General features: G+C 41.1%; 1 protein-coding gene across 10 annotated transcripts in view; it reads right to left on the minus strand.

Moving 5' to 3' along the window:
- Nucleotides 1-15,862: 15,862 nt before the first annotated feature.
- ZMYM2 (zinc finger MYM-type containing 2) overlaps nt 15,863-25,685 on the minus strand; it is a 94,668-nt gene continuing 84,845 nt past the window's right edge. For 8 of the 10 annotated variants that reach the window (XM_062567220.1, XM_062567224.1, XM_062567223.1 and 5 more), the window contains 5 exons: nt 25,427-25,578; nt 21,006-21,120; nt 19,631-19,882; nt 19,119-19,239; nt 15,863-16,737 (listed from right to left, as the gene is read on the minus strand). In XM_062567220.1, the coding sequence (XP_062423204.1) occupies nt 16,545-16,737; nt 19,119-19,239; nt 19,631-19,882; nt 21,006-21,120; nt 25,427-25,578 (833 nt within the window). In that variant the 3' untranslated portion in view covers nt 15,863-16,544. Of the gene's footprint in view, nt 16,738-19,118; nt 19,240-19,630; nt 19,883-20,986; nt 21,121-25,426; nt 25,579-25,685 lie in introns of those variants that run through there. The other 2 variants (XM_062567227.1, XM_062567228.1) reach the window with 2 other exon arrangements.

Genomic DNA, 25,685 nt, shown 5'->3' on the forward strand with positions numbered 1-25,685 from the left:
AGAGCCCCGTGTCCAAGCAGTGTGAAAAGCGGAGGTGGCGAGGTGCCAGCAGAGGCTGCTGGAGAGGCGCCGCTGGCTCCGGGGCAAGCGGCAGGCGGGGAGGTGCAAGGGGGCCCCGGGCCATTTTCTTGGGTTTTGCCCAAGGACCTTCCAGGTGAAATATGATAAGGAAGCCAGAGCCCAAAAGAAACCCTAGCCTGAGGTTTACCCCGGAGATTTCTTTTTCTCTGTTGTATACATTTAGTTATCATTAGTCATCATTACTCACATAATTCATCTCCAGCCTTGGTGTTAACATCCCTCAGTTTTCTTCTCTGCTGTCTTCTGTGAACTACTCAGTACAGGGCTAGCTGGATGCCTGCAGTTACCAACACATTGCCCTTCTTACATTGCCTTTTTTTGGCTTGTTTTGCCCTTCATGCCTTGCCTGATGGGTTTATCTGCTCATGAAATTGAGAGGCAGACCTCAGGGTTGGAGGGCTCCACTTGCAACCTCTCCAAGGCAAACACGCTCCAGCCAGGCTGGCTCAGAGCACTGCGGGCACCACCTCTGCAGTGCTTTGGGGCCAGGGGTTTGGTCCGGACCTTCTACCTTCTTTTCTTCGGCAGTGTCAAGACAGCCCTAGGAAGGAGCAGGTCCAGGCGAAAGGTCTCAGGCCAGTGGCCAGCGCGGTTGGGCAGAAGGAGGCAACATCCTTCTGTCCTTGTAACGCTGCTCCCTGGCCCCAGCACGGCCACCTGCGTATTTCAGCACCACACTTCTGGCCGAGCCTCTTTGGCTCAGCCTCTGAACTGAATCTTCTCCAGCGTTGCTGAAATCCGGGCAAGCAGTGGTGGCCAACTTCCACCTAGCAGCAACGCTTTTATTCAGGGGAAAACATCCCAAACGATCTGAATCACGCAACTCCCGTTCCTTCAGCTGAGACCCCTCCTTCGCGGCGGGCGCTGGCAGCTCCTCTCGCCGTTGCTCCCGTGCCCCTCTCTGGCCGCGGAGGCAAGCCAGAACCGCGCGGAGCCGGCAACGGGATGGCAGGAACCAGCGGGGGCAGCCGCCGTAGGGCTCCGCACCACGCGCCAAGGCTTCGGCGCCTGCTCCCCGCTCAGCTCTGTCCCGACTGCACAGCCACCTGAAATAATAGCCATTAATTAAGTATTATTATGATACTAATGAATATCATTACTTTTGTTTTGTAGCTAGTGAATTAGCCCACAGTAGTACAGAAAGGCAATGGTGCAGCCAGCTCTCGACTCCCAGCTTCATGCAGACTATAAAGATACCCAGATGTGATAAAGCTACTAACAAGGAAATATTCCTCTATCACCTCTCTGTAAGAGCTTCTTAATTTTGGCAGGATATCAATGCAGAAAATGAAGTAAACCGGATAAAAGGAATAGTCATCCTAAGAGCCTTTCATTCATGTAAGACCTTTGGGATGGGATTCAACCTATCTAAGTTTAGATGGTAGTAAATCTGCATTCCCTTTACGGTCAGTGGTGAGAAACAAGTACTTCTGTAGTATGGTTCACCTGATCTGCTTTAGATATCTGCATTAGGGCTTACTCAACAGAAAGTTGTGCCCTAAAGCTGCCTATTCTCTTGTTAGATTGAGAGGGAGCCGGGGTGGTGAGCACCAGTGGAGACCCTGGCATTGCAGAGACCAGCTGCTGTGGGAAAGGAGTCCCCCCCCCCCCCCCCGGCTGTAACCAGGGCTCTGCTGATGGGGAGGGCTACTGATGTGCCGGTGGTTTCAAACACTGCCAGGTATTCAATCTTCTTCCACATCAAGAATCACCATACTGCTGGATTCTAATATGAAAAGCCATAGTGATTTCTCACTGTGTCTTCAAGTCAGGAAAAATATCTGCTGTCCAAAAATCTGGTATTGGAGATCAGATCAGCTAGAGAAGCCCAGGGAGATGAGCCAGAATCCATGAGATGACTAAGAACAGCCACAGAGTGTCAGGTTTCAGAGTCATTTTCTTTCTTTCATTTCTTTAGAATGATTTTCTTCGGTACTTGTCTTCAGCTGTCTATGCTATGGTGCCAGTGTCATGAGCGTTGCATTGGAAACCTCCAATCTGTTCTCCAAGCTGGAGAACCTGCTCCCTTCCCAGCCTTTTCCACATCATTTTCCCTCCGTCAGTGATTTGGGTGGCCTCAAAGAGCACTGTTCCTCCCTGCTTCTGCCATGGGTCACCTCTTCCTCTGTCCTCGCCCTTTACAAAAGTCTATCTAAGACACCAGTTGGAACATCTAGCCAAAAAACTAGGCAACATGTCATATGAAATGTCACAAATTTCCACCTTGCTATTCCATTAGACAGATGACCTTTGCTTGAATGGCTCTGGAAAAGATGTTTGTATTCGTCTTCCTGGGGAAGAGAGAAGCCAGGAGCAAGCCTCAGTGATGAGGGGCATCTGGCCGGCTCTGGGGGTTAGGAAGCGATGGCTATCACTGGCTGCCCTCACAGGCTCCCGTTCCCTGTGTTTTGGGGCACCTGTCAGATCCAGAGAAGCAGTTGAGAGTTAGAGTATCCATTGTAACATCTTCTTGTATATTTTTGCCTCAAAGACGCAATCGTACAGTTATGCTGAGTCTCTGCAGGGCTCAGAATAAGGAAAACCGAAGACGACAGCCACCGCTCCGCTCCAAGAGCAATCTTGGTGGCATGTGCTGTTTTCTTTTTATTGTGATAAAGCCTCTCTTTCTTCATAGAAAACATTCCCAGCCAAAGCTTATGCTCTAAACAAACATGGAAATAAGCATGGCTAAGGCCTCCAGCTGGTCCTGCGTGGCCACCCCACCGCTGCAAGCCCCGGGGCGGCGGGCAGCCTCGGCACAGCCAGTTCAGGCTGGCGACTATTCTTTGCAGGAATACCACGGCTTTGTGTGCAAGGCAGGATGTGGCGAAGCACATGAGTGTCACCACTCAACATTTCCCAAAACCACCACAAAAAGTGAAAACGCCGCCCACAACCGCCCTGAGCATGGTGCTCCCTTAGCTCTGTGTCTGAGCAGAGCTTGTTACCTCATCGGCCACCCATGAAGTAGCTGCTTCCTGCTTGGTCCCCTCTGTGCAGATGGGATTATGAAATAGTAATATTAAATATTATTCCTACTATGCAGGCGTCATTACCAACCCCATCACTGCAGCAGCTTGCCCCCCCCCCCCCCCACGCTTTCTTGGTGGCATTAGAAACTGAAATGTCTGGTCTGTGGGTTTTTTTGTGCATGCTGGAGTGGCTAAGTCTGTGATGTGAGGGATGCGAGTGGTGAGCATGTGGGTACAGCTCTGTACTTGTGGCCAGTTTCTTGCTTCATCACCCAGGAGCAGAAGCGGTGCGAACCCCCATCCTGTCTGGGGATGTGGTGTTGTAGCACATCTGTATTCCCTAAATCCCAGCAGTGATGGTGTGCCACTCACCGCACAAAAGGAGGAAACCAGCCCTCTAACGATGCCAGTTTGGAGCTGTCTGGACACATAAAGCACGGAAGCAGAAAGAAAAAAAGAGTTGAAACTAAATTACTGTTTTTCCTCTTATGCTTAAACAAAGGGGTTTTTAAAAAATCTTGTGCTTGTGAGCCGTAATATGCAAGTAATGTATCTCACTTCACTCCAGCGTGAAGCCCTCTGAAACCTGCATTGTTAATGTTGCTGATTTTTCACAGAGTTAACAAAAATGTGGTTACATCAACCTTTCATTGTGCGCGGTGGCAGTGCTGCGCCCTCGTCTTTGTTGGGTGCTGACGGTACGTGACAGTCTCAGACCCCTCACACAATGGAGCAAAAAGCTTCTTCTTGTCAGCAACCCCGGGCTTGAAGAAAGAAAGAAAAGTATTTCAAACAATTACCTTTCACTGCAAGAGAATATATTTTAGTAGAAACATCCCCGATTTGTCATTTCTCTTCTTCTGCAACTCATGCAATATGAATTTAGCATCAGATGTTATTTAAGGAACTGATTTTGCTCACCTCAGCTCCTAATTTAAAATAAATCCATCAAAAATTGCCATGGACTTGCGTAATTCTGAAATTTTCCCACTCTGTTCTTGATCATCTTCTTTGCCTCGTTGAGAAACATGTAATGCTTGCACTGTAATCTGCCTTACATCTACCTAATAGGCTAACAGGCTACTTTCTCTGACACTGCTAGTGAGATTTCCTTTAAGCCAGGAAATGTTTCATAGTACTTAGAAGACAATTGAAAATCCTGTGGGAATTGAGTACAAGTGATGCGGTCGTGTTGTATATCTAGGGTACTTGCTTGCTGACACGTATTGTTTCTGCTGAACTTCTTCTGACCCAGGACATACGGAAAGCAAATCTGGCGAAGACTATAGCAATATACAGCACATGGAATTAGTGCTCCTATCTACAGAAAAAAAAATCTGATTTAATTCTTATTGCAACTGGAGAACATAATCACCGCGATTACGCCAATAGAGCTGTGTCCAAACCTCACTGAGAGCAGTGTCACCACTTTCCCTCACTGTAGCCAGCGCTGCATTAGGTCCTACTGGCTGCAAGAGATGCAGGTACTCTGCGAGGAGCTTCTTACAAAGGTTAGAATATATTTAATGTTTTTGTTTTATAGAAAAATCCATGGTTTATACTACCTAAGCCTTCTGCAGCAATTGGGCTCCACATAAAGTTTGCTGAAGTTGTAACACTTTGACTTGGGCTAGGTAAAGAGTCTCTAAGTCATATAGCAAAGGCATAAAATGAGTAAACCTAACGGTCAATGCACTAGCATAAAAGAGGGGAAAACCTGTGCTTTCATCCCTGTCTCATCGATTATTTATGCATTGTATTCAATAATGTCTGTAAGCACAAAGTCTGTAAGCCATGGATTAGCTGTGTAACAATTTAGTGAAGTCTATATATTTCTTTAGTTTGCTGGCTGTTGTGATCATACCACTGAAAGGTCACACCGATGCCTTGTCACAGCAGCTATTCCTCACCAGCACATTTCCAGGGAATGATGCATGGATAAAGAGCAAATCCTCCCCGAAACAATTCTAAAATGAGGATCCCTGTTGATGAGGGATGCAAGACCCCCCCCCTTCACAATGACACTTATCACCTGGTATATTTGTTGAAAATGAGCTTTCCCTCAAGGTTCCTATATGACCAAAAAAAGGTGTTCATGGCCTGAAAAAGATTTATAAAAAGATTAGTTTCCTCCATGTGGTCTTCTTCCTGTGCAGAAGACACATTTTTCTCAGAAGCTGAGTGCTGATGATAACATTGGGTTTTTCTGCATTGATTCCAGTTAGTTTGGTACCCTCCTGGGCATCACCCAGGATGGCTCACCCATGATGAACTCACCCATTCCCCTGCCCAATTTTGTTACTCACAGGCCCTGAGAAGTAAACCTTCGTCAGAGTCCAAACCAGAAGCTGTACAGCCTCCAGTGTGTCATGGTCTCGATTTATGGAACCGACGAGGCAAATTCTGAAAGCCTTCACTGCTGCATTAGTTTACCTTCCTGAAATAACAAGCTTGTATCTATTAATTTCTCTAGCAACAGTTTAACAAGGTGATTGTCAAGAACTATAAATGATGTGCTGTGAATGCTCATCTTCAAAAGTTCCTTGAAGAAAAAGCTCTGTAGAGTAGTCCAAACCCTTAAAAGATTCCTAAAACTCTTCTTGGTATCTGAATTTTCTGCAAGGTGAAGTTTGAGAATTTGAATGGTAATCTCCCTAGAATCATATAAAAATAGTTTTACTTCTAGACCTGCAGTCAAACAAGCCAGAATATGTCAAATTGCCTGTCCACCATAAAGTCTGCCAAAGAGGTTGCAGTTGGAAGAGCTGACGGGCATTTGCTGGAGACAAAAAACAGTTCTCAGGCACGGCTGTTGCTAGTGGCTATCCACTGCATAGGACACTCAGAAAAACATTTTACTCTTATCAGTCCTTAATGTTAGGATACAGCCCTAGCATGTCCCACAACATGGGTGAGAAATCACAGCAGGTTCTGCTATGTGAGCTCCAGCAGGACTCCAGGCTCTGCCACCATAAATAGTCAAAAATCTGCCAGGACCAATGTGCCCCAGGACTGCAAAGTTAGGGCAGAATATCTATAACCACTATGCACAGGAGAGCAATGTATTTACGTTAGAGCTTGTTGTCTTCAGCTGCTGCTCTGAATGACCCATTAACAGTTGGGACAGCTGAAGCAACTTCTGATGTGAACCTGGACGATCAGGATGTCATTTCCAAGCATATGGAGGAAAAGAAGGTGGTCAGGAGTAGCCAGCATGGATTCAACAAGGGGAAATCCTGCTTAACCAATCATCTGATAGCCTTCTCTGATGACATGACTGGCTGGGTAGATGAGGGGAGAGCAATGGGCCTTGTCTCCCTTGACTTCAGCAAGGCTTTTGACACTGTCTCCCATAACATCCTCCTAGATAAGCTCAGGAAGTGTGGGTTAGACGAGTGGACAGGGAGGTGGATTGAGAACTGGCTGAAAGGCAGAGCTCAGAGAGTCGTCATCAGTGGTGTGGAGTCTAGTTGGAGGCCTGTAACTAGTGGCATCCCCCAGGGCTCAGTACTGGGTCCCATCCTGTTCAACTTATTCATCAATGACCTGGATGAGGGGACAGAGTGCCTCCTCAGCAAGTTTGCGGATGATACCAAGCTGGGAGGAGCTCTGGTACACCAGAGGGCTGTGCTGCCCTTCAGAGGGGCCTGGGCAGGCTGGAGAGTTGGGCGGAGAGGAACCTCCTGAGGTTCAACAAGGACAAGTGCAGAGTCCTGCACCTAGGGAAAAATAACCCTAGGCAGCAGTACAAGGTGGGGGCTGACCTGCTGGAGAGCAGCTCTGCAGAGAAGGACCTGGGAGTGCTGGTGGATGACAGATTGACCATGAGCCAGTGATGTGCCCTTGTGGGCAAGAAGGCCAATGGTCTCCTGGGGTGCACTGGGAAGAGTGTTGCCAGCAGGTGGAGGGAGGTGATCCTGCCCCTCTCCTCAGCCCTGGGGAGGCCTCATCTCAAGTCCTGTGTCCAGTTCTGGGCTCCTCCCTACAAGAGAGACATGAAGCTACTGGAGAGAGTCCAGCGTAGGGCTACAAAGAAGATTAGAGGGCTGGAGCACCTGCCCTATGAGGAACGGCTGCGAGAGCTGGGCCTCTTCAGCCTGGGGAAGAGAAGCCTGGGAGGGGATCTTAGCAATGTGTACAAATACCTTAAGGGAGCCTGTCAAGAAGATGGGGCCAGACTCCTTACAGTTGTCCTGTGTGACAGGACAAGAGGCAATGGGCAGAAATTGAAGAACAGGAAGTTCTGCCTGACCATGATGGGGAATTTCTTCCCTGTGAGAGTGACGGAGCACTGGCACAGGTTGCCCAGAGAGGTGGTAGAGTCTCCTTCTCTGGCAGTATTCAAAAGCCACTTGGATGTGATCCTGTCTAACATGCTCTACGTGTCATTGCTTGAGCAGGGAGGTTGGACTAGATGATCTCCAGAGGTCCCTTCCAACTTTAACCATTCTGTGATTCTGAGACCAGTGCCCAAACGTAGCTCTGTGGAATTTGGAAGAGGGCTCACACCACTCCCAGCCACAGGTGCTGGGGGGCTGCCCACCATCAGCCATGCAAGGTCAGTAGTGGGGTGAGGCTCTTGGTGCAACATGCTGGGTCTGTGTTGCTGCCACTGCATGAATTGCGTGGGCAGAGCACAGCTGTCAAAAGCTGCATCACCAGGGCTATTCTGAAAGACAGTTTTTGTTTATGGTTGCTGATGCTAACATCCTTTTTGGAATTTTTATTTTTGAAACTAAACCCAATTTACCTCATTTGTTTTCAAACTGAACCTTTGCTATAGTCATGTTCTTGCTATATTAACATCAGGACACTTCTGCTCAGAGTTTTAAATCTTAGTAGGCATCCTCTTCATACTTCCAGAATACATACCTAGGAGTGTTTCTATAAAAAATGGTAAATACTTTTTATGTCTTTTTTAAGATTGATCCCTCACACTCATTTGCCATATCACTAATTCAATACACTTTTTCTAGCTTTGCCTGGGGAGCTTCTGTGCTTAGAAGAAAATTTGCATAGCTGTTGCTGCCTCATCTCCCAAAATATCTATTCTAAAACTGTAAATTTTATTTTGTGTGTGTGTGTGTGATCTAGCAGACCTGTTGCTGCTTTGTCCCTTGGATATGGGGGCCTTTTCCAGTAGGACATTGGAATTACTCCATTAGTGAAACGAAGGAACAGACAGGAGCAGCCAAACTGCCTGTGAACACAAGAGAGCGGCCAGAGAGGCTTCTCCCGGGAAAGGCACCTGCAGCGCTGCCAGGACCTCAGCTCTTCAGCTCAGGCCACCTCCACCAGATCAGCTGAAGCCCATGCAGTGGCACCTCTGTCGCATGGTGGCAGTGAGCATCCCACTGGCACCAAGAAATCTTTTTCCTCCTGGTTAACTCTTGTCTCAGAGCAAGACAGCAGCATGAGACAGCTCCCCTTAAGTCAAAACCCTCCTTTCCTGCGTTGGGAACTGCGCACCCTTTGAGGAGGCAGAGCACAAAACAACGAGCAGCTGCTCTCATCTTACTTCTCTGAGGTGCCTTTGCTCACCTGCTTCTCTCTGCACTGCAGAAATCTGCCTGAAGGTGATGCTGAAAGAACAGAAGGAGCTGGCATATTTATTAAAAAATACAGGACGGGGGTTGCTTTCTTGTATTTGAAAGGGAAATCTCTGCATTGTTCCTGTGTTTGCTCTCCCGACCCAGAGATATGTCCAGTCTTACCTAGAGGACTCCGCACTGGTTCCCCTGTGAGACCTCATCGCAGTGGGTGTAGGCATGTTACTAATGCAACGTGAAGGGAATGTTGCTCTTTTTTTTCAATTTTGATTCTTTTAGCTTACAAGTTTTTATTAACACCTCCTGTGTTCCTCCCTGTTGAGCATAAACAGTCTGAATATTTCAGTCTCTCTCCTAGAAAACCTTTTTTTACATCTTTGCTAGGCTCTGATGCGTTAGAAAATTCAATGATCGCACCACAGACTTTGCCCCTTGTTAAACTCCAGCCACAGAGCTACTAAGGAGCTTCATAGGATTCTCTTTTATTCTGGCAACACACTGCAACTTCAGCAGCCAGAGCTGTTTCCTGTGGTTTGGAGGATTTTGTTGATGTGAGCAGTTGGCTTGTGGCTCTGAAGCACTGCCTCCTCCCAAAGGCTCTTCCTTTGTGGGATTCTCCAGTTGCAGCTGGAAGAGAAATCACCTTAAAAAACACTCTCCCCAGGTGAGACACATGAAAATGCACAAAGGACATTGTCTCTGGGGGTGAAGTGGGATTTTATTATAAGAAATACTTTCCACTGGAGGATCAGCAGAGATGATGGCTTCAGCATGATGTGGTCACTTCTCCTGATGAATGCTCCACCAAGCAGCGTGTGGAAGAAGCCCCTATACACAGGAATCTCTCAGTGAAATTGTAAAAGTCAAGTAGGAAAGTGCAGGAGGCGGCAGTGCTGCGCTGCTGCCCCAAACTGCTGGACAGAAGTTTTGAGACATAGATAGATCGACCTACAGATGCTTTTTTATAGCATATCACTTCAAGTGTATGTTATAGATTTCTGGCTGTAAAAACTGTCCAAGATACAGACAGAGAAAATAAGAACAAGTCTGTACTCTGCAAAAGATACTGGGACTCCTACACTCCAGTACACCTGAACTGAATGGCCACGCTGGTGGAGAATTAGAAATGTTTTCTGCTCAGTTCCTTCAGCAGACATTAAACCCATCAAAGAACACGCTTCCTCCTGTTCTCTTTCAAAACTTTTGTTTTTTAAACTAGTTTTCACCTTTAATTCAGGTAAGATTACAGATACAAACACTATGCATCAGAGAAAACAGCTTTATTTCTTTAACTTAATGAAAATCAGACTATAAATCTTTTGATATTTTTGAATTACTATAATAGATTTCTTATGTACTAATATGGACTTGATGTCTGGGGCTAGAGAAAAGAGAAATATGAAATATTTTTAGATATAACAAGAAGGGGAGACTATCAGGACTTTTTTTCCAGAGGTAACAAGACTGATGGTTTGGCTGTGGTGGTGGGCCCCTTCCTTTGCCATGGGGACACAACCTTGTCCCTGAGTTGAAACGTTTCTTGTTATCCAAGTAAGGTATTTCAAAACTTATTAAAGACTAGAAATGCAATACTGAAGTTAAATTGCCTTGCATAATGCATACTGAAAACCAGAAAATCATCACCTTTATGACTGTAGGAAGCATACTGCTTATTCAGCAGACATACCAAGAAATAAAATTATATTTCATATTTTCAACCAGTAAAGTACTTTTAGTGATTTGACACACATGAAACATCAGCAGTTGAAATTATGAGGCTAACAAGGATGTTCCTGCTCATTTGTCAGAAAAGGAAGGGAGGTTTAAAGTTTTATGATCTCAAACTTCAATGTCTCAGTGAGACTGAGGACTTGAAGCCTATCTTGATGCAGGCTCTCAAAACGTTCTTGTACATTACACAGCCCAGTGATGCCTTGCACACTTCCCTCTACTGTAACGGTGAACTAGCAATAAGTATTAAAAAAAAAAAAGGAAGGGAGAATATTAACCAACATAACCCTCTTTGTAATGGGGAGAAGACCCAACGTTGAAAAGTTCTTCCTAGAGAAACCAAAACATCCCGTTTGTGCTTTGGAAGCACGGGATGTTTTGTAAGAACAAGCCACAGACACTTCTTGGCTTTGGTTTTGTTTTTAATGTGCATGTGCTTGTGTGTGTGCGATTCCTCCAGCTCAGGAAACAGCCACAGGTCGAAGGAGGAGCCAGTTTAATGCTAGGTTTTGTTCTCATTCTCTCATTTTCACAGCTTTGGATAAAGGCAGCTGAAACCGAGAAAGTAAAGATTTAAATTTGGGGAACAGTTCTGGGAAGCTTTCAGCAACCATGTCAGAAAGGAAGGCAATAGTTTTGCTGCTCCCTTGCACTTTCCCCCTTTCCTAGGCTGGGGCTGGGTAGAAATGGCCCTTATCAAGAGACGCATGCCATTTCTCTGCAAAAGTCCACACAGCGGAGAAAGCAAAACCCAGGAAACTCTGTTGCCTGTGTCTTTAAAGGATCTTTCCAAGGGCTCAACTATCTTCATAGACTTTCTCCTTTCGCTTCACAAAAAGAAAACCAAAGAAAGAAGGCCGGAGGTAGAAAAACGCTCGAGTAAACACCTGGTTGAAGTGCTAGCCAGACCCCTCGCCAACACCCCTGCTTATGGCACGATACAGGGATTCAGCTGCACTCTGCTCTACTGATGCCCGGCCTGTGCAAACGCGGCGTGACTGCTCTATCAACAGCTTTACCCCGCGAAGACAGACAACTGATCCGCACAGTAGGAGATACAAATATTTCCTGGGTATATAAAATTATTAAGGTGTTTGGAAGCACTAGTTTACTGACATGGTGTAGTGTGAAAACACAAAAGCACTTCTAAATACGTAACTCATTTCCCCGTCCACTGATGGCACACAGTGGTAACCAGATAAAACTCTTTGAGCTAGGTTACATTACAACCTGTTATAAATGACAGTAACACAGCACAGACCATCAAAGTGTGAGTTCAATCTGCACTCTTAAGTTCGATTAACTATTCAAAATGGATAAAATCAGTTTTTCTGTTCCCTCTTTTCATTTACGCACTCCCCTTGCTGACCAGTAACAGCTAGTCCAGCTATCATCACATACATCCCTGAATCCCTCTACCACACTAACGCCTCATTCAAATCCTCTTTGGCATTTTGTCTGTGAGAACTGAGCTGGAGATGGGGGGGGGCTTTTAATAAAATAAAGGTAACTGCAAAGTGAAATTAAGTCTTACAGAAGGGACAAGGAACAGGAATCATTAAGAGTTCTCAAGGCTTCACTTGTAGCCGGTAATGAACTTCACTCTCGGTGCCATCACAGATTCATTTTTCAGAGATCAACGGCAAGAAACTCTGCAGTGACCAGGAGCTCCCTGACAGCAAAGGAAAGTGGGAACGACAGAAACTGGCCCAGCTGGGGCAGAGCTGCCCTTCGAGGACTGCCAGCTCCTGCCACAGCAGCGCGGACAACGGCCTTAATCCCCTCCTACCTTTCTGCTCCTGCGAGTTGCCAGTTGTGCTGGTGGATGTCCCTAAAAAAGACGACTCATTATTATCACAGCCTGCAGCACAAGCCTGAATATTGAAGCACGTGCCCCTCTTCAACACAGTTTCAAGAACCCATGCCACGGTTCACGTGCTAAGGCTTTTATGTGTCAACATTTCAAGCTGAAAAGCTGCTAGAGGAAAGATTTATTTCTGACTTGACAAATTAGAAGCTGCCACACTTGATCAGGTCCCTGGGGACTCTGGAGCTGTGGCCACCATCAGCTTCTTCACAAGGCCCACGCAGAGCCCAAAGGTTTCCCTCTAACCCTAACAACGGGTAATTTAAACTTCAAGGTAGCTTTAAATATACTTCTAAAACATTGTTGATATTTGCTATTATAACCTGGACACCCTTGTTCCCCCTGTAATGCTCTAACACCATTCTGTTTCTTGACCTTAAAAAATGTTTTGAATTTCCTCTGCAGTTTCCTTAGAGTCCCCATGTTCCTCCGCTGCAAGAAGAGGTGGAAAAGTTCCCGGGGAACTTACTCTCCACCTTACGCACAAGGTGAAACATGAGCGTAATGACAAAATAGTACAGTACTGAAAAGTGGATGTTTATAAAAATGAAATGAAAATATTTAACTACCCTTCCTAACAGAACAAAATGGGAAAATGAATATTAGAGCAGGAAAAGATTTTTATATGATAAAAAAGATGGCAAAAAGGGAAACAGGATCACTCTTACGCCTTCTCTCTTCCATGCCAAACCTATCACTTGGTTTTGCGACTGCAGACTTTATGGGCCACCTATCCTCATTTCCCAAGTATTTGCACAGAATCTCCCAGGACAAAATCACAGATACAAAGGAAAGAAACTTGCTGCATGGCAGATCCGCACTGTTAGCGATTTTACGACAATTAACTTCATATGTGTTGAAATTACTCCCTAGCCACAGCCTTTTGTTCAAAAAAAGTAACCGTCATAATTCACGCACTCATAGCCTAGTTTAGCACTTACAAAAACACCTGGGTTGTTTTTCTCATACTCCCAAAATGACTGAATAAAATTATTAATAACAAAAAATATAACCAACAAACTAAATTTCTTCTCTGGGAATTGCATGGAATTACCAGTACTTTTACTCTGAATTATATTTTTCGTGTAGTTTGCCTAGTGCTGTCTTCTCATTTTCTTAACATCTTGAGGCTATTTTTTATCTGTGAATTGGTCAAAACTAGGTCTCACACTGATGAGATACAGAGATACAGGAGATACATATGCTGATACGTTTTGAAAAGAGTTAGGAAAATCATGCCTTGGCTGGACTGCATTGCGGGTACCATCTGCAAGGCTAACGGTGGATCATGGATGCTGAACAGTTCCTATGCCGCACTGCTCAGGGCAGCTGTGCCAGAGAAACCACCTGGTCAAAAGAGACAGCTTACTGCTTCACACCTCCTTCTCAAGGTGGAAAGCGAGGGAAGGTTTCTGCTATGTGTCATTAACTAAGAAGCTCTACACAGAACAGAGCATCTTTACGTTTTCCTGCACAGTAATTTGGCAGGTAGCTCCTTGACACCAACCCGATTCCAATCTAGTTTTTTTAAGTGACAGTTTTTTTAAGAAGAAAAAAGGAAGAAAAGATTTTTTTCTCTTTTAAGAGAAAAGAATTTGCCTTCATCTCCTAATTATTACTAATTACTAATACAAATTGCATGTCTTTATTTTTTCAGAACTAAGGCCTTTTATTGGATTTTGCATCACCATTCAATTTTTCGAATAACCTATATACATTGAACCACGATGCCTTTTGACCGCGATATCTCAAGAGTTCACAATGTTTGCTCTAAACAGAACTAAACACTTGAAAAACATTATTGCTGATGATGGAATGGCTCCATCTTCTGGAATAAAAGTTATTTCTTGACAACCATCTTTATATATCCAACATGGCTCTGTATGTAAAAATTTCTATTTCAAAACCTAACCTGAATATTTTTACTAATGGAAGGTGAATATTGCATAGAGTGGGAGGAATTCAGCATAATGTGATTTCTGATAAACTTCAGGGAGTATTCATTATTTTCTAATGATATTGTAAAGTAAATCAGTCGTTCAGTAAGCCATTATTAAAAACTGACCTTATTTAAGAAATAGCCATAATCTGATTTGGAGAACAACAATTCAAACCCCATTTAAGACAAAATATTCAACACACTTAATTTTAGTACTGATTTAGGATACTCTAAGCTTCATATTAAAAGTTTATAGTTAAGACTTCCTAAACAGGGAGAGAGACTGAAGCCTATGCTGAACTACTTGAAGTCTGAACTAGAGAGCAGGGGAGATGAGAGATCCTTATTGCTATTCATCAAAACACTTGAAATGTATGTTTAAATGAAATATTACATGTTAAGTACAGGCAGCATTTTAGGCAGGAAAACAGTAAAGTCAAACTCACGTGTTCAACTAGACAGCCCCCCAAAATCCCTGTGATCATAATTTCTGATTTTATCATCACATTTATATATTGCGGGCACTTCCTCTGGCTGCTGCTTGAGAAAACAAGCATTAATGAACTAAGTTCCTGTGTATTCTCTATAGGTAACTTAAAAAGGAAAACAGCACTGAAGCTGTTCAGTGGTCTACTGCCTGTTGCTATGTGATATTTCTTGATTGCCCAGGATAATGCCACGAGAATAAATGAAGTTAAGTATGTACAGACCCATCTACTTTTGAAATAGTAGTATATCTACAGTTAATACAAACTCATAGACACACAAGAATAGTAGAAATTTAAATAAACTTGCTTAATAAAACAAAGCAACTGAAGCTTTATTTTTCTATATAGAAATATGAGTCCCCAGGTGCATTCCTTTAAGCTGAGGAAAATGAGAAAAACCATACAGCCCTTGCAAGAAATGAATTCTAAGGTGGTAATATATTCGTGTGTATGTGCATGTGTGTGTGTATAAATATATATGTGCATGTGTGTTAATATCTATACATAGAGGCAGATCTATATAGATATATACACACACACAGAGCATGTTTCCCCTTTAATGGCTGATTCCTCTCAACACATACTTGAAATCATTCAGGAAAGTTAAACTTATGACTACTTTATAGTAGAATATTCTGCTATGATTTGAGTACAATACGAGAATCATTGCATGAACCACCACATTGCTCGCATTAATTAAACAAGAGCAAGTAACAAAACTTAAGCAGCTAAACATATATCTGGAAATCAGACTGCTTATGCAAAATAAGCACAATGAAATGATATGGAACCAATGAAAGGAGTTTTCTTAAGAAAAATAATCTTTCAACTTTCATGTGTCATATGGCTTCTGAATGAGTTAAAAGAACTTTCCCACTCATAGTCAAGTATTAACTGTATGTAAGTACAGCAATGCAAGGACAAATAAAAGTCAAAAATTTAGTATACTGTATTAACTTTATGTAATACAGCATTAAAATCACTTTCACTAAGGCTACAAAGGACAGATTTACAGTAATATGAGGTACCAGCATTTATGGTCAGAAAAGTAAAGATGCAAAAGAATTATATTGCATTGCCATCAGACATTTCTTTTTACTTTTTCTTTTACTTTTTTTTTTTTTTTTTTTTTTTTTACAAAATACATGTCTTGATGATAACATGCTTTAAGCTTATATTCATTTTTTTTTGTATATATATATATATATTTATATATTCTTTTATTTGTAGGGGCAATTGAGAGAGAGTCACAAATAAGGAAAGGACACTAAGGTTTTAATAAGGGCAACAAAAAAATGTTTTCACCAGAATAGATTCACATTACAGTACACCAATATCGACAGCATTCTCTTGTCTATTTTTGGTACATAAGATGGAATCTCTCTACATAACCTTATAAGGCTTCAGTAACTAAAAAGTAAAAAACCTATTAGTTTACAATTTATTTAAAAATTCTGAAAGACACAGCAAGTTCTAAACTTTAGTAGTGCTACCCATACACAACCATCTGGTTAAAGAACCCATTAAAAGAGCCTCCTTTCAAGGGAGCTTGCAACAGCAGAGTTGTGCAATATGGATGTTTCTTACTACAAAAAAAAAAAAAAAATATTACACATGGCACATTCTCATTCATATTTTGCAATGTAAAAAGTTACAAACATACCTAATCAAATAAATAATAATAAAAAAAAAAGAATCTGAAGTGTGTTTGTTAAGTGTCCTAAAACCACTATGCAGAATAATGGAAAATTTCACTCACAGACTATTTACATGGTAATACCCAGATGAGGGTACACATTGCTACAAAACTCATAAAACAAAGGGTAAACTTGAAATGTTTTCCATAACAAAGGTCTAGCAGCATGACTATATCTAATGCTGTTTGTTTGTTTTCTTGACTGTTTTTGGAAGATTGTTTTAATCTATGTCTTCATCCAGTTCATAATTGTCTTTATCATAAATATCTTTTACTAAAAGAACCCGTACGAGCATATTTTCCAAAGTGTTGCGGTCCAGTGATGTGGAAGTATACCAGATAGGGCTGTCTGGGGAGACCGAACAGTCTGGCTGCAGATAGAACAAGTCCGTTCGCTGGTTCAGATTCTGTGGACTAAAAGGAGGGGGAAAAAAAAGTCAGAAAAACCATCTCACATGGCAAATGAGTATGTTGTCCTCTGTAACATCCTGTATAAACAAAATTCTAATTGCCTTTAGGCATGTCAGAAATTAAGATTACTGTGTAGAAATGCTGCCTTGAAAGAGTGGTGCTGGGTCAGAGCCGAGGCACGGCTACCCCGCGTCCTGGCTCCAGACAGCCAAGCAGGTGCCTAGGATTGAGCGATGAGACCATACAGGAGACCATATACTCTCCCAGCTTTCAAATATTTACAGCTCCAGGACTTGCTAAACCAGAAAGCACTTTCCATATATTTAGGAACCTCAATCAACAATTTCCCTGTGATTTGAAATGAGGTCCTAATAGTGGCGTAAGTAATTGCTTGTGCTGCTGTGTGATGCAACTTTTGAATATAGAGCCCAGTGTTCCCTCAAAAATGAAGACCCGTATCTTTCAGAGATTCACATAAATACAATGAAAAGCTAAAACCTCTCCTCCTCTTGTCTATTCTACTCAAAGGGTTCTTCACTAGAAGTGTTAAAATCCCTTAATTTGTGACCCACTATAGTTTGGATTTCATATAAATGCTCGATCCAACTCAGACATATCCTCTAAACCACCAGAGAAGACCTTTAAGGAAATTCTAACATTTTGTCTATTTAGGCAAATCTCAGAAAATAGTTTAAATTCTGCATTTACAAGTGCTCATTCATGCTGCTCTCCCCTTCCCAACTACTGCAGACTTCAGGAGCCAGCGGTATTTAAGTGTCTTTGGTGAACATATCAAGCTCATCTTCACTAACTGGCTGATAAAATTTCAGGTGTTGATCTTCACCTGTTGAGGTGAATGTTGGCTTTTTCTGTTCTGGTATAAATCAGACTAAGACTCAGATTAGAAGCTGAATTATGACAGTTTAAAATATTTTCATATTTTATTTTAAACTCCTCCCTACTTTTTCACAAGCCACTGTGCAGAAAAAAAACCAAGAAAACATTGCCCACAACTGTGAATCAGAGGATTCCCTAAATTGCAGCTGCAAATGTCCACTGATTGCAAAGCGTATGTCACACAACAGGTATTACCTTATATTTTACAATAGTTTGAATACAAGTTTTTAAAGTGTTAAATATTTTAGAAAGATTATTTTCTCACAGATACAAGGTTCATGTTATTAGAAGTGGAACCAAGAGCAGCATTCTGGTTCTCCAGTCAGCAATGGTGACCAACAGTTATGAGAAAGTGGAACTTGAATGGAAACCGCATCATAAATGACTTTCCAAAGAGGTTTAACTGCTTTTTTTTCCCCAATGTTGAGACGTTTCTAAAGAAAAAGAAGTGATTTGTTCTCCCCCTACTGGCTCTGCAGCAGCAGTTCAAAAATTCAGCTTCAACATTGTAACAATATATCCTTCGCATACTGAGAAAGTGGTCAGTGGCAAAAAATATGGCACAACTAGAATTCACCAAATTTCTGAAAAGCAGCTGTTTGCATTAATAGAACACCGCAAGTTACTTTTTACTTGCTCCTCTTCATAAAATCATATATATTTAGGCTTCTGCCCACGTTGTATGTAAACTTTCTTTACTTTTAAGAGTAAGATGCTGTTTCCCAGTACATGTTTGGTCTCATATTTCATTTGATTTATTGTGCATATACATATATGATTGAATATTATATTTATTCCACTTACAGTTACAAAAAAATCTCCATTAGATCAGTCACTCTAACAGCTTGTCCAGGTAAAAAAGTATTTCCCACAAAATGCTGTTTTCAAATAGTTCCAACACACTTCACTGAAGGACTAATTTTCTTCAATTTCCCTAAGCTTTTCTTTTTAATGTATTAATTTCTGAGCATATTGGAAAGAAGGAAGCTATTTCTAAATGTTGGATTACTGTCACTACTTGTTTTCCTACTACAAAAATACTTTAAGCATACTTTCAAATCAAGAATCTGAAAAGCATTTAAATTTCAAATTCCTGAAGATTTAACAAGAAGCAAGCCCACTGTCTCAATCCAATTCTTACTTAACAGGCAGGGCCCTCAGAATAGATAACCTCAATAGCAAAACCTACCAGATCCCTCACTGGTAATTCTCTGCAGAGAACTTCATATTTTTAGGTAAGAAAATTGAATCACACTGTCATTCCCAGATTAAGCACTTGACAATCAATATTGTACTGTGCTGCTCACACACTTTTTGCACGTGTTGTCCCAATACAGAATTAGACATTTCAATGTTTTCATATAGATATTTTTTCAGAAGATCTCAATTCATTCACTTCGAGCATTATTTCATGCTGCATCAAAACTTTCTCCTTTTGTACCAGGTCTACTCAAGAACACTTCTGTGTTACCCCATCTAACACTTACCTTTTCGACAGGTAGCACTCGAACATTTTCACAGGGCATCTAGCTGGATCAGACGTGTTTTCAATTTGTTCAAATATCGGTTCATCGTCTTCATGTTTCCTTTTTCCAGTAGTAATTTTATCTTTAAAAAGAAAAGCAACAACCTCTAAGCCATAGCTTGATGTTATTTTACATTTTTCAGTAAGCCTCCCAAATTGGGTGGACTAACGCACAACCCACCAAGTACTGCAACGCAGTCCCCATGGCCATGCACATCTGTAATTGGAAATGCAACCCACAGCCACAACAAAGTGCCAGCATTTGGCATGGAGAGTAGTGGGCTCAAGAGAACATTTAATGCAAAGATCTTACAGTCTGCACAGACCACATACTCCCATTAAAGATCCAGTAGCTGAAAGCAGCTAAACTATACAAATGCAGGCCTCGGGTTCCTGGCAAGAAGCCCAAGCGCCCCCTCAGCTGAGTGAAATGTGGATGCTCCTGCAATACTTATTTTGGAACTGCCATAGTACCTTCATTATCAGCTCTGCACAGGGAAGACACTTGATATCGAAGACACGCTTTGCTTTCCATTGTTAGAGGATTCTTTTTCCACTGTCTAAAAACAGTGCCAAAAGAAAGTCTTAAGTGCTGCTCCACTGTTTTCAGGCCAAAATACTTAGTGTTAAAGTAGAATAGAGTATTCAGAAGAGCAACTGGGGAGTGTGATCCTAGCTGCTTAATCCTCCAAAGATAATCTTCTTCAACTCGAGAGAATATTGACCCTTCAAAAAGTATATTAGAGAAAATACAATGGATTAGCCCATAAACGGTCCGCGTATGAAAGAATCAAGTTTCTGTTGTCTTAACAGAATGCTTGAGACAGGAGCCTCTAATAACCACATTTAATTATATATCCATATCCCCAAACCCAACGCTTAAGGACACAGACTCCCACTGTTCAAGGAAGAAAAAAACAACAGGAAATTTTGACATATGCAATTTCACACAGAACACACTTCTACTTAATTTTAACAGCACTTCTTATATGTGGCTCCCACGTAATGTTATTACAATAAAAGCAAACGTCAAATCTTAGTCCCTTCATAAAAACCGTATTTTTGAATTTGCTTTATTCTGCTCGTGCAAAGCCTCCAAAGAGATCCTTCTCCTCCTCCTCCTCCTTCCTTGCTGGGGGAAATCTCACTTGAAAAGGACTTGCAGGCCTTATCCGGTTTAGGGACAGCCAAACACAGAGGCCCTCTGAAGCTTCAAAAACACAACACAGTATCAAGGAGGCAGACGATAAGGGCTGGTAAGGAGGTTTGCCCACTCCCAAGAAGGTTGTGACGGAGATGGAAAAATAATAGATTCTTCAGCTTGGTACCAGAACTGATCTGCTGGGAGAAATTTCCTAGAAGACTCTACTTCTGTTTTTTTTTTTTTTTTTTTTTTTTTTTTGTGAGCTGAAGCTTCTTCCAAGCAAAAGGCTTATTAGCAGTGTAGACTCTTACTCCAGCTGAGAGGGACTTACTGCATCGTTCATTAGCTCTTCCCGCACACAGCCCAGTGCCTGCCTGCCTACTTCCCATGTGAGAGCCCAGATGGGGAAAAATAAATTCAGCTCAAGTAAAAAGAAAAGGTCAAAGACCAGCTGCTTAGTCTAGCTTTCTCTTCTGCAAAATGGACAATTTAGAATTAACAGGCAGTCAAAAAATCAGCTGTTGCAACACGGATTACCAAGAAACAAGACAATAAGAACAGGTACAATTAGTCACTCTTACAAGCGATCTTTTTGATTTTTAACCGATCACTGTTACACTGCATAAAATGTTTGTTTCTGCTTGCATGCTTAAGATTATAAAACTAATAAGAGATGAAAAACATACATGACCAAAATAAAATTACCATCTGGAAGTATGCTTGGTTGCCAACTTCTAAGGATTTTATTTAATTCCTGTTCAAACATCTGGTAGATTGGATCAATAAATATGTTGTCTTTTCGATTACTTCCATATAAATACTACAAAGAAGAGAGGGACAGAGAATATTTACTACACCAAGTTAGAACAAACTCTATGTTAAAAAGTTCTTTTTCAGAACAATAATTGCACTCACAAAAAAAGAAGTATACAAAAATAAAACAAGGATTTTTTTCCCAATAATTAGCAGTTAAAAGTTACCTCCAATACAATGTATGTTGTAAATTTCTAACTGGATATGAATCACATTAATCAGAATCCCATATTAATGGGGTTACATATGGTAACATACTAATTATACTTATCTCTAAAAGTTTTTTGTATCCAACATTGTGTCAGTGTCAGCTAATCATTAAGAAAATATTAGTTTATCTTTTGCTCCAGGTAGGTCTTCAAAGTGAAAAAAAACATTTAGCAAGAAATGGACATTTTAAATGCGAACTCTGGACATTGCCAAAAGCATCTTCAACACAGAAGTCAGAACAAAAAAGCTCCCATATATTTGCAGTAATAATATGAAGCAGTGCAAGAAAAATGATATAATGGTGCAAAACACCTGCCTATTCTGCAATCTAATTATCTTAACCCTCTTGACCCTACAGACAGAAACTCTTTTGAACCTTTACCAAGAATTAATGACCAAAGGCTATAGTAGTATTTGACATTATCATCTCTGGAGACACTTCTAAGAATTGGAGGACTGGATTCTTAAAACTTCCACTTCACTGTTATCTTTGTGTGAACAAGCCTGTTGCTAGTGAATGCAATAAAAGTGACAGACAGAAAATATGTGCTCACTTACGGAAATAGTATCTATTTCTGTACACATACTTGAATTAACATTAAACATAGCACTCATTTATACTAAGCAGTTCAGCATATCTTGACTTCCTTATCTTTGCACTCAGTTTTATAATATGGATATATGAATTAATACACATCCTAACAGTCTTCAACACAACATCTCCATTTAGATACGATTTTAAAGGACATATTTGAACTAATTCTTCCATGTACAGTATTCCCCAAATGTGCTTGTTTCTACTTATAGTAATTTTGATTTTATAATACAACTCTAATCCAGACAATACAACTTACTATAAGCTTTACAGGGTTTTCCCCTATGTTCCCTTACACATTTTCTCTCAGTAAATTTTATTTTTCTGTTTTGTATTAAACACTAACATAGGTCTCCTATTGAAAGCCAGGAGCTGAATGAAATCGGACTGAAAATCAACTCGAAATCAGTCCTCCCCCAAACAACTGAGAATTGGACCAAAAATAATTTGGACTTCCTGGTTCAGAATAATTGTTCAGCTGAAGCCTGACATCTCCTAGTAGAAAACTGTGAAGTACTGGGACCATTAGCACCGCAGGGTCTACAGAACAAGGGCATATTGCAGCCTCTTCCACTCCCCGTCTAACCAGACATGCACCAACCAAGCTTCATTTCTATACCACACCGCTGTGCTCAGCTCCTCTATAAACTCTGGAGGGAGGCAGGAGCAGCATAAGAAATTTCCACTTAAGATGAGATCTAACAAAACTGTACCTAATAGCAAAGAATTGGATATGCCTCCGAGTCCCACGGTGGAGAATTATGGCCCACAGCACTTTAAGACAAGTGTCTGCCAAGCTCTGGCAGCCTGAATTTTCCCCAAAGCACCCCACTATTACTATTAGATTATATGTTGTTTCATTACCATTCTCCTGACAGTATGTAGGCATGGATTTATCAGGACAGGAGAAAAAGTGATCAACTAAAAAGTCTAGCTCCTACTCTACCAGTGTACCAAGACAGCTCCTGCTGCAGTAAGTACTGCACCAAATATTGCAGACTGTCCCCTATCAATCTCATATACTACATCTAAAAAAAGGTAAAGATAAAAAAGAAAAAAAAAATCTGTACTGAGGCAAAGAGCAGAGGCCTTTATACCGCAGTGGAGAAAGGCAGGCAAACACCCTCTCTCCAGATGAACCCTTTCTGCTAGATGCCCACTCCATCACGGGACAACTTCTACTTGGCAGTGTTACATTTTTGAAAAATAATGCTTCAGCATCATCAACATCATTAATGTACCATTTCTGGCCTGAAGCAGAACAATTTCAGTAGCAAATGAACCTGAACTGAAAAAAATGCTCTGGTTTGACTCAGGGACTAGTCTGCTGGAATAGATTTTCCAAGTGTTTCCCTTAAGAAAAAACAATTATTTCAAGCACAAAGTCAGAAAAACAAGACTTGAAGACTTTTTAGCATTTCAGCTGTGCACAAATCATAATATAGTCATCAGGAAAAGGTCCAGTGTTGAGCCAGTACTTGGCCAGAGTGCGTGTAGTAATTCTTCTGGAGAGGAAAGTGTTCTTTTTCTACACCATGCCTTTCTTATTCTCTTTTGAAATACACATTATTAAGTTTTGCCCTTAAGTTAGTAAAATATTGTGATCACTGACATAATTTTATCCTTATTTATTTAGTTATTTAATCTTTATTTAATTATTTAATCTTCTCTGAAACCCTTCTGAGTTAAACAGAGCCGATACCTTTGATACATTAAGACTTAATGTAGTAAGTTCTCCTCTATTCCAGAAATATCCACACAGATGGAAGGGAGTAAGAAAATACTAGATGGCAATGCAGTTTCATTGCACATTGAAACAGCTAAGTAGAATTCAGTGTACCACTGAATTTGAAGAAAATGTAAACCTCTTTCTCCAGAAGGTGAAAGAGCCCTAACAGTATGTCCCCAACACATGTGCATATACGCATAATTTTCCACTAGCACCCAGAAGTTGGCTGTAGCCTTTGCCTGCTCCCATGCTTACATGCTTCAGTCCCTCGCTCTGCTGCCTGCCTTTGTGAAGAGCAAACTCTTTAGAATAGGGCAAGTCTTCCCATGAGTTTAAAAACACTGGCGCAACTGGCCCATAACAGACCACACGGACTATTAACAGCACCTGAACTAAAATATTGGACACCAAATATAATAACTACAGTAACATGATCACAAGTTGTTCCTCTAATGTTTCAGTATGGTATATAAGTATTAGGACTCCTGATATTTCTGTTGCGTCACCCAAACACTGGTTCTGATAAGCTTAAACCCGAAATTTGATGTGTAACTAGTTTTTCCAATAGACAAGATAGACAATGTCAAAGACATGGAAAGAAAGGTGAAAGGAGAAAAGCTATAAGCTGAGTTGCATTTTATGAAAAACATAGCTCACTCTAAGAAAACATGATTTTTTTTTTAATTTGACAGGAAGACAGAGAGGGACAGTAGATCATGCAAGTGCAGTGGTAGAAAGCTAGCCAAGACTGAAATATACTTTAAAGCAATACTGACTATCAGGCCAAACAATGAGTGCTCACTTCTCAAATTTCAACTATGAGGGAAAGATATCAACTAATGCCTTAATTTTGTATAATTTCATTAAAGAAAAATTAGTGGAAGTGCTATTTATTAAAAGTGATTTTGATTAATAGATATGTTATTTAATTCTAGTCCTCTGCCTTAAGTATAATAATAGGATAACAAAGATTGTGAACAGCTTGTTTTCCACATCATATGCACATTTTATTCCCTATTAACTTGAATGAAATTCTCCATGTTAAGGTTTTCAGCTCTGAACATTGCTTATTTTATCTATGCTCTGCCCTATGCACTAAAAGATAAGACATCTTCTGCATAAAATATAAGCTGTGGAATAGCCTTTCTAAGTAACTAATGATATGTTACTGCCTTCAGCTATAAGAATCTAAACTGACTCCCTTCTGCTTTACAGAAGCATACAATACAATTGTATACAATATACAATTATATGTATATTGTTATACAATATAATTCTGGGGGCAGGAGAGGGCATTCCTCTCCCCAGCAGGCACTTCAAATAGCTTGCTTCCACTGTCTGAAATAAGTGAATTAGAATAACTGAGTAACTGAATTAATAAACCTTTACAGCTCATCCTTGTTTCATTCTGCTTTTACATTAAGTCACCTTTAGTAACCAAACTGAAACACAGCATTTGGAAAAAATATATCATTTTAGACTGCAGATTCCTTAGACTGGAAATTCCTTGCTTTCACCGAGCAAGAGGCTTAAAATTGTTGTAATATACCAGCTTTCATTTGAGTTTTCAGGATAGGTCTTTCAGACTCATTTTCTATATGGACAAGTTTTTGTAATGTAATTTATTCAGCAGACTATGTTCCAGATCATAGCCATTATATTAAAAATAGCTCCTAGCCTCTTCTCAACCAATAAATCCACATTATTTCCATGCTTCCACTGAAATTTATTAGAGTCAAATCATCAGCTCCACTTTCCAATTCTACAGCCTCTACTAACCTCCTGAATCCCAAGACACAGATAATAGATGCTGTCAGGTGCATAGTTCTCTCCATTTGGCCTTCGAATTTCATTGACAAAATGAGCCAACCCATAGCTTAACTCAGCTGAAGTATGTGATAATAGATCTTCCTTTAATTTCACAGACTTTGCTGTAAAATAAAGAAAAAATGCCTCATTATACAACAGTATTATTACATGCTCGGGGTGGGATGGGGTGTTTTTGGAGTAAAGGGTGAAATTGCTTTGATGTCCTCTT

Source organism: Rhea pennata, chromosome 1, assembly GCF_028389875.1.
Source record: "Rhea pennata isolate bPtePen1 chromosome 1, bPtePen1.pri, whole genome shotgun sequence".
NCBI lineage: Eukaryota > Metazoa > Chordata > Aves > Rheiformes > Rheidae > Rhea > Rhea pennata.